A 9097-nucleotide genomic window follows, 5' to 3' on the forward strand; every position below is an offset into this window, starting at 1 on the left:
CATTCAGAGCAAAACCATATTCATTGGTTCGAGATGATGGAACGTAGTGGACTTTTCGTACTGCAAAAAGTGTGTACAAGTAACGTGCGCTTCCGTCTGCAAGTTACGGATCCCGCCGTAGGGGAGGAAACCCGCCGCGGGGCCCGACCTATGAGGCCGCGTGGACTCCTCTCTCCTTCCAGAGGTATATTACATATGTACGATGTGAGTGTTGTCGATCACTTTCCAACACTCGCACCGGTTGCGGGCGGTTTCACGGCCGGGTGTGAGGGGGCCTGAGGGGTGGACAAGGTTACTCTGAGGGGTGGTGTCCTTGATGGCCTTTACTTGCACCTCCCGCCGCCGCCCTTTGGTGCTTGACATATAAATTATTATTATTACCATTGTTATTACTGCCGTGGCGGCGATTGGAGATGCTGACGTCCTCCGGTCGCCTGCCTGGGCTCATCAGCGCGTCTAAGTGCCTGTCGGTCTACCAGACCTCCGAGAGAAAAGCAGCCAATGCTGGAGGGGGGCTTGAGCCATAAGCTTCACGGGCCCCGAAGCCCCCCAAGAGGTCCCTCGCGAATTTAACCCGTCATTAGTAGGCATTCACAACGTACGTGCAGCACCTCAGCACTGATATGGCGCTGATGTGGTGGTGGTGGTGGTGGTGGTGGTGACGATCCTTGTCCTTTGGTGATCGACGTGACTGCATGCTTGGTTTTTTTCTCCGTGTGTATGTGTATGTGTGTTACATATCTCACTGGCCCTCTCTATGGCCGGGGGACGCGTCCCGGCCCCCCCTCGGGTGAGACCACCGAAGCACTCTTATCTTGGTGGAGGGACGTTCTATCGCTCCGTGTCAGGTCCCAACGGACCTCCCTCATCATCATCATCATCATCATCATCATCATCATCATCATCATCATCATCATCGCGTGTGTGTTACAGCTCCTGGAGTTGAGTCACCCCCCCCCCCAAAGGTGTGTTTATGACCCGGGGGCCCGGGAGCCCACACGAGCCCGGAGGGGACCCGAAGGCCGAAGGCTGTATGTCAGCCGAAGTAACATACTTGTATCAAAACACGGAAACAAGGACATGACTATCCTTCCTGCATACTACGCAAGCACTGTGATGACATAATGGTTCAAATAGTACGGTTGCTTGTATTTACACAAATTGCACATAGTTTGTGGCTCCATGCGAGATGTGTTTTAGGAGGACGCCAGAGCGCTTAAAACGAACCAAAGAGAAGAGTACTTTCACTTCACGGCTGATGAAAGTGTCCGGCGGCCGCGGCAGGAGAGGGTAACCCGCGGAGGTGGCACCGGCGGGGAGCAGCTCTTCCACCACCCAGCAATATCACCACGCAACGCTGATCAGCCGCCCTGTTTAAGGCCTCCCTCCCTCACGCGCGAGGTGCCGAGGAGCGTACGCTGTAGGCTGTACACTGTACGGCTTGAGTGGATGCGGCACTGTACGACGCCTAACACACCAAGCCCGTTAAGAATTACAGCAGTACATACATACATTTAGACAGACACACACCTTGCCCGGCGGCAGCAGCAGCAGCAGCAGAGCTACTACACAGACACACATCATCATATAGACGTCTCTAGCAGCCACGTGCACTACCGGGCCCGCCACCATCACGGTGCCCCATTCATTCATCCCTTCGGCCCCGCCTTCACCCTTCATGTGGCGGGGGGTCTGTGCAGAGAAGCGGGCAGTCTTCCACACTGCCGCTACTGTTGCAACTCTTGTTTGCTACTGCTGCTACAGCTGCTGGTTGTTGCTGCGTGCAGTTTCGAAAGCACCAGGCGGCGGCGGGACGCGGCGCTGCTGGCCAAATCCAATTAATGGCACGCCGGTGTTATGACGGCTCCCCTGCTACGCACTGCCAGCAGCCCATCTATTATCCATCCTCTCGCATCCTCGAGCACATCGAACCTATCTCTGGCCCCGCCTCCATCCCCCCTTTCCCTCTCACTTGCGCACTGCGCGGGCGGTTCTCTTCGGACTCGGCCCCCTCGCGCAGATCCCACCTAGGACACCAGCCAGGACTGTCCGATATATGGGGCCCAACCAGTCCTTCTGCCCAACCAGTGCAGCTCTCGGCTACCGACTACCGGCGGCGGGGCTCAGAGCTTCGCCTGGCCCGGCAGCTGCAGCAGCATGTCCCTCAGCACTCGCCGCATGACCTTGTTGGACGCGTTCCGGGGCAGGGAGGGCACCACCACCACCCGGGAGACCTGCGACACACGCACGAAAACACACATATACATACATACATACACACACACACGAGCACGTACAGATATATCGATGTACGCGGGCAGGACACAGGATGTCACATATGTCGCAATCCTGGACACAATCAACAATTGAAAACGTGACAAGTACGGCACACAAAATGAGAAACGTTGCTCCGAGACGCTGAGTCCCTACGTGGCCTCTGAAGAAACAAAACAGGGTTTGGCAATGTAACGTAATGTAGTGGTTAGCGAGTCGCCGTCAGCCATCACCAGGACATAAATGCATACATACATGTGCATGAATTGGAATGCATGCGCGCCTGCAAACACAGGTGTTCAGCTGGCCGGCACACCTTGAACAGCGGGTTCAGTCTTGTCCGTAGGACCTCCTGGCATCGCCGTTGCAGATCCGCTATTTGCTGCTTCCCGTGCTGCAGCTCCTCGTCACCGTTGCGGCTACTGCTACTGCCACTGCCACTGCTACTGCCGGCCCCGGGTGCTGCTGCAGCGGCAGGTGTTTGTTGCCGCAGCACCACCAGCACGAGGGTGAGCTCCTCCGGGCCGCCTTGTGGGGGCGCCACACCCACCGCAGCCGCCTCCACCACACCCGCCACACCAGCCACAACCGCCCGCTCCAGCTCTACGGAGGATACCTGGGGAGAGAAAGATTGGGATCATCACCATCATCATCATGATTGTCAACTATCATCAGCATCGTACACATCATCCGTACAATGTCGTGCATAACTGCCGCGCGCGCTTTCCACCCCACCGCCCACCTTAATCCCCCCAAGGTTCATGGTGTCGTCGCAGCGGCCTAGGGCGCAGAAGGACCACGCGGCGGGCCCCGGGCCAGCTGCGGGCATGGCCGCCATCTCGTCACCATGGCGCCGCAGCGGCATACCCGTACTGCCGTACACGGGCATGCCGGCGTAGTACACCTGTACGGCCGTCAGCATAATGGCGGGGTTGGCGTTGTGGCGGTGTATGGCCTATGGCAGGCGGTAAGTAAAACAGTTAGTAAGCAGCAGCAACAACGAACAGGGAGTAGAGGCTGGGGGTTCGGAACGGAACGCCGACACCCCCGCCCCCGGGGCGATGTGATGTTGGGTTTGCGAGAGCTGCGAAGAACCCCGCATCACATCACCCCGCTGTGCACATCTGTGGGGCCACTCTCAGACTGAGGACCCACTCCGCGCGGCGAGGTACCCCCGCACTGCCCCCTCCCGAGTGCCTCCCCGCTCCCCCGCACCCCCCTACACACGACCACACCGCCACACGGCCACAGAAAGTCATCCACCCTCACATTGCACCAAGGTAACAGCCGTCGTACAGTACGGCGCGATATAACTGCGGCTTACAGCGCTATGCTAGCAGCAACTTCTCCGAGAGGCCTTTTCAGCGGCCAGCTACACTTCACCCAACCGCCCTGCCTGTCATCCACCCCCCCAACCCCCACCCCCCAACCACCCCCCAACCCCCACTCGCCTGGTAGTGGTCCTTGTTCAGAAGCCTCTGGGACACACCCAACATGGGCATCGCCAAGGCAACCTCGCCGGACACTGTAGACTGCTGGTGAGCCGTACGGCAGGGTGCACCGTCCCAGACTGTGCCGTACACCGTACATCGTACACCGTTTAACAAATATGCGTGTGCGCCGTACAGTGATGTCCCGTGACGTGAAATGGTATCCATGGGTGGGGGGAGGGGGGGAAAAGACGAACCACCACGAGCGAGTGAAGCTGCTGCCAAGGAAAGAGTGCTGCGGCAGGAAGCAGAACTGACCGGTGGTAAGTGTGTGTGTGTGTGTTTTGTTGTGCTGTGTTGGGTACGACATGCACGTGGCCCCCAGCAGGACCGAAGGCCAAGGGGGGGAGGAGGTTTGCCGCAGGGTTTGGGAGTGAGTGGGTTTAAAACCAGGAAAACCACGGAGGGGTACCCCAGGGTATCTACACGGGGGGAAGGGGGCGTTGGCACGCCCGAAGGGGATGGAGGAGTCCTCCGCCTCCGCGGATAATTATGATGACAAGATGCACCAGGAAGATCCCCTTGGTAACCCCCTTGCTGCTGCTACTGCTCGCTACAGCTGCTGGCACTGCTGCTATCAATGCCGCCGCGGAGGGGCGGTGATGGAACAACAGTACGTTAGCGGGGGGGACCCCGCACATACACATACACGTACACGATACACATGCGCTCACCCAATGCAGCTGCTGCCCCAGTCCCCGCCCCCTCCCCCTCATCCCCCGCCGCCAGCAGCACCAGTCGAGCCCCCAATGTGGCTGTGGTGAAGGTGGAGGGGGCGCAGGGGTGCATGAGGGTGCTGCTCACGTAGCCGCCGCCGATCTCCGTGCCTGTGGGGGAGCGGGGGGAGCGGGGGAGACCACCATGAGAGGGCGGTTGCGGGGGGAAGGCGCCATGCTGTTGCGCAAGTAACAGCAGTAGTAGCAGAGTAGTAGCAGCGGCAGCAGCAGCAGCAGCGGTAGTGGGTCGCGAGCAATGCCAATCTTAGTGGCTACATGTGTTTGTTCATGAAAGCCGATCGGAGGGCGGGCGAGCGTGCGCGGATTGAGGGGCCACATCTAGCCACATCTGTCTAGAGACAGACAGACAGACAGACAGACAGACAGACAGACAGACACACACACACCAGTAAGATGGATACCCCCCCACATGACGCCTCCCCGCCAACATGGCCTACCTACCCACACAACTACCACACCCCGGGCACCCGGGTACATAACCGCCACGTATCGTACAGCGCTCCGCCATTTACCAGCGGCGACAGAGGTTCTCCCCCCACCTCTCATACCCAGAGAGAGAGACAAACCGCACCCCTCCCCTCCCCCGCCCGGCATCATTAACAATGTCCGCGGCGAGAGGACGTCGCGACTTGTCTGCATGTATGGCCATTCGGGCTCCCAACACAACACTTCCCCCCAGCCCCGACCTCTAGATATCCGTACAACCCGTACAACTGAAAACTCCCACCTCCGCAGTACTCGACGATGGGGCGGTAGCCGCGTGCCCGGGACTGTACGGCGGTTGCCATGTGCAAGTACGACACGATACGACAGTAGCGACCCGAAACGCCCGTGTTTCATAAAAGTATTTGCGGGGGGGGGTTGCGCGGGGGGGGGAAAGGGACATTGGGGGGGGGGGGAGTGGGCGGGGATGTCACCCAGGTGTTCCTAGTTAGGGCTCTGTGTTGGGCCCTCTACACTCCGCTAGACCCGCCAGCTGCTGCAAATACGCTTATCTAAATCCCGCCTCTATCTCCCGCGTCCTCTATTTCCCGCCCCAACGAAGCCACTAACAGTGGTGCAAACACTTGAAATTCTCCCCCCCCCACACACACCACCAGCGCCATTCCCCCCCAGACCCACGCACCATGAGCCATGCGTAATCCTCCGCCGCCGACGCCTCGCCCGTACTGCCGTACACCCGCACGCGGGACAGGTCCACACCGTCCGTCGCCGCGCCCCGCCCCCCACCCGCGCCCCCGTGCCTCCACGCCCGGACTATGGACGGCACCAAACCCAACACGTCCACCCGGGCGGCCTCCACGAATTGCAAGAAGTCGGGGCCCAAGGGGGCACCCTACGCGGCGTGCGTGTTCATGTGTGTTTTTGTGGGCGAGGAGGGGAGAGAGGTGGGGGGTAGGCGCAGGGGTGGGGTGATTGACGAATAGTGGAAAGGCGGGTGTAGAGGTCTAGGGGGAGCGCTGGTGTGGGGAGCTTGGGAGCAGGGGGGAATGGAGCGGGTTGTCGGCAGCCTCCCTGGGGCTTAGGGGCCCAGAAAGAAGTGGTGAAGGAAGTTTGTGTCTGTGGGAGATGAGGAAAAGGTACGGCTGACAAAAGGTGCTGTACGGCAACAAAGCAGGTGTTGTAGACATGTGCGAAAACATTGCTCAGGCCGTCTAGGAGCCCAGGTGCACACCTAGGTGCCATTCGCAAGTGGGCCCTAGGGTTTCCCCCTTTGCGGCTCCCCCTCCCTCTCCCCCTCCCCCTCCCCCTCCCTCTTTCCCCCCTCCTCCCCCCTGCATCCTCCCCTCCATTTCCCCCCCCAGACCCGCACCCCGTACAGCGCCACCGTCGCCCCGTTCAGCCATGCCGCATACAGCAGCCAGGGCCCCATCATCCAGCCCAAGTTCGTCGGCCAACACACCACACTGCCCGGCCGGATATCCAAGTGGGCCCAACCGTCCACAGCACAGCGGAGCGGGGTCAGATGACTCCAGGGAATGGCCTTGGGCTCGCCCTGCGATGCAGGGGGTGTCGGGTTGTGTCGTTTGGGTTTTCGGTGGACGGAGATTCTGACGGTCACCGAGTTACGTTGGGAATGGGATAGCGGCTATGCATGCACGTCTGGCTCAACCTCTCAAACCCATCCCATCCCTGGCGTCATCCCCTCCCCACCACCAAATACACACACACGCGCGCGCGCGCACGCGTGTGCACAACTTGCCGTGGTGCCGGAGGAAAACAGCACGTTGGTGACGTTGTACATATCGGCCACATGGGGGGTAAATTCGGCAAAATCAGTGCAACCGGTGGCGGCCCCGCAACCGCCGCGGCAGCAGCTCCTGGTGTTGCTACTGCTACTGCTACTGCTACTGCTACAACTACAGCCGCCACAGCTCTTCATGAAGTCGGCCCAAGACAAGTCTCCCGGCCGCAGGGGCACGGAGCCGGGGGAGCTCGTTGTGTTCACGTCTGTGAGGCGGCCGGTATGGGGGGAAGGGGGCAGCGGGCAGTGAGGAAGGGGGGGAGCCACCGGGGGAGCCACCGCGAGTATTCGGTGTTCGCTGGATGGAACAAGGTTTCCGGCCCTTCCCCCACACAGCCATCGGCATCTCTGTCGCCGTTGGCATCGCCATCGCTGCAAAAACACGCTGCGGAACAGTCGCCACGTTCCTGGCGCCACACCCGCTGCCGCCGCAATCCACCTAGCCAGGCAACCCGCTATATCATTTCAGGCGTGAGAGCTTTTGAACAGATCGCCGTTATATAGTCCAACACACGAACACCGTTGCAACATCCCTAACGCATAACACCTAGCAACTCGCGAACAGTACCGGTGCGGAATGTGTGTGTATGTGACAACGTGTATATGTCGTACCGTCCTCCTCAGCCGCCGGCAGGACCACCGCCCGAGCGGGAGTGCCCGACTTGATCACCTTGTCGTACAGCGGCAGCACCTTGCCGCCCCTGAGCACCACGTCCTGTGCGGTGTGCGCCATTCGGCGGTGGCGGCGGTGGCGGCGAAGTGTAAGGCCCCCGCGGGAGGACGCGTCTCATCCAAAACCCCCACTACCCCCACCCCCAAACCCCACCTGTGTGAACACCCCCACGGCCCCCGAGACGTCCAACCGCGTCCGCAGCTCCCCCGGGGAGAAGGAGTCCGCCACCGACACCACCACACAGCCCGCCAGTACGGCAGCCATGTAAAGACACACGGCGGAAGGGGTCATGGGCATGTAGACCGCCACGGCATCGCCTGGGTTTGCGAGCGTGTGTGCGCGTCCGGGGGGGGGGGAAAGGGCGGAAAGGGGAGGGGGGAATGTACGTACATACAAAAACATACAAAAAAACATACAAGACTAACTGACTTGTGCTGTGTGTTCCCGACCCTTGCGCTGTGTTTCGGCTTCGGCCCCCAGCTCTCGCGGCCCACAGTGTAATCCAAGTCATACAAAAACATGTATCATCGCGCTAGACTGCACGTAACACTGCACGCAGATGAGGCCCCCTTAAGCCCCCAGGGACCTCCTCCTCCTCGTAAACATGCATGACAGGACAAATCGAAGCCAGGATGTGTCCGTCCGTCTGTCCGTCTGTCCGTCTGTCTGTCTGTCTGTCTGTCTGTGTATGTTGCATATCTTGCTGCGCCTGGCGCTGGCCAATCCCAACGAATAAGATCCCGGAAGCACTGTGTGTGTGTGGGGGGGGGGGGGGGAAGAGGGGGTTGGAACCCTAAGTTCATATCCATCCATCCATCCATCCATCCATCCATCCGTCAAGTCCAGCTCACCGATTTTGAAATGCTGTCTGATGGCGACCGCCAGCCTCCTTACCCGCGCTCGCAGCTCCTGGCGACCCACGGGTCGCAGCGCCCGCGGGGAGCCATCAGCAGCCCACAGCAGTGCGGGTGTGTCCCTATCCGCGGGGGCCCTGGCGCTGTCCAGTGCAGCCGCCGCGATGTTGATCCGGGCTCCGGGCAGCCAGCGGCATTGGTCCGGGTCCGTGGGGTGGCGCTGCAAGACCCTGGGAAGGGGTCACCACAATAAATACATACATACAAACGTATGGATGCTGGTGGTGCGTGCTGAACCCAGCGAATACATTCTGAAGTCGGATGGGGTGAACGGATTAGGGTGTCCCTCTCGCAGGGGAGAGCAGGGAACTGCCTCCAAGGGAAAGGAAGCCGATGGCAAAGCTTTACCACCCTGTAACAACATACATACATACGTACATACACACTTTCTGCACATCCAGGGGTTGACGAGGAGGGTCACGTGGCTGGCTACCACCACCACCACAAGCTCATGCGCGTGTGTGCACGTATGTATGAAAGTACTGCAGCAAACGGGAAGGCACATCCTACACGTATACAATAAATATTAGCAAAGACTCGGCAACTTGTGCCGAATCTCAAAACCCCAAACGCAGGTGTAAGGCTGCTGGAGGGGAAAGCGGTATTCCCTCCGAGACCACCTCGGGGGCCGGGGGGGGGGGAGAAGACCGTTCATCGTCCTGTGTATCGGAAGAGAACGCGGGACAGCGTGGGACTTAAAGTAACGCCCTCCCATACACACCGCCACGACCTCCCCCTATCCACTGCCCTCCCTCCTTCCCCCC

At 60.0% G+C, this 9097-nt stretch overlaps 1 protein-coding gene across 1 annotated transcript in view; it reads right to left on the reverse strand.

Annotated features, from left to right (window-relative positions):
* Nucleotides 1-1480: 1480 nt before the first annotated feature.
* VOLCADRAFT_120325 (uncharacterized protein) overlaps nucleotides 1481-9097 on the reverse strand; it is an 8216-nt gene continuing 599 nt past the window's right edge. The window contains exons 2-13 of the mRNA XM_002946610.1: nucleotides 8271-8493; nucleotides 7573-7736; nucleotides 7359-7461; nucleotides 6672-6952; nucleotides 6315-6497; nucleotides 5628-5837; nucleotides 5229-5271; nucleotides 4439-4591; nucleotides 3726-3844; nucleotides 3017-3178; nucleotides 2591-2890; nucleotides 1481-2234 (exon numbers count right to left, since the gene is read on the reverse strand). Of these exons, the coding sequence (XP_002946656.1) occupies nucleotides 2124-2234; nucleotides 2591-2890; nucleotides 3017-3178; nucleotides 3726-3844; nucleotides 4439-4591; nucleotides 5229-5271; nucleotides 5628-5837; nucleotides 6315-6497; nucleotides 6672-6952; nucleotides 7359-7461; nucleotides 7573-7716 (1809 nt within the window). The 5' untranslated portion in view covers nucleotides 7717-7736; nucleotides 8271-8493 and the 3' untranslated portion in view covers nucleotides 1481-2123. The remainder of the gene's footprint in view (nucleotides 2235-2590; nucleotides 2891-3016; nucleotides 3179-3725; nucleotides 3845-4438; nucleotides 4592-5228; nucleotides 5272-5627; nucleotides 5838-6314; nucleotides 6498-6671; nucleotides 6953-7358; nucleotides 7462-7572; nucleotides 7737-8270; nucleotides 8494-9097) is intronic.

This window comes from Volvox carteri (genome assembly GCF_000143455.1).
Source record: "Volvox carteri f. nagariensis unplaced genomic scaffold VOLCAscaffold_3, whole genome shotgun sequence".
Classification (NCBI taxonomy): Eukaryota; Viridiplantae; Chlorophyta; class Chlorophyceae; order Chlamydomonadales; family Volvocaceae; genus Volvox; species Volvox carteri.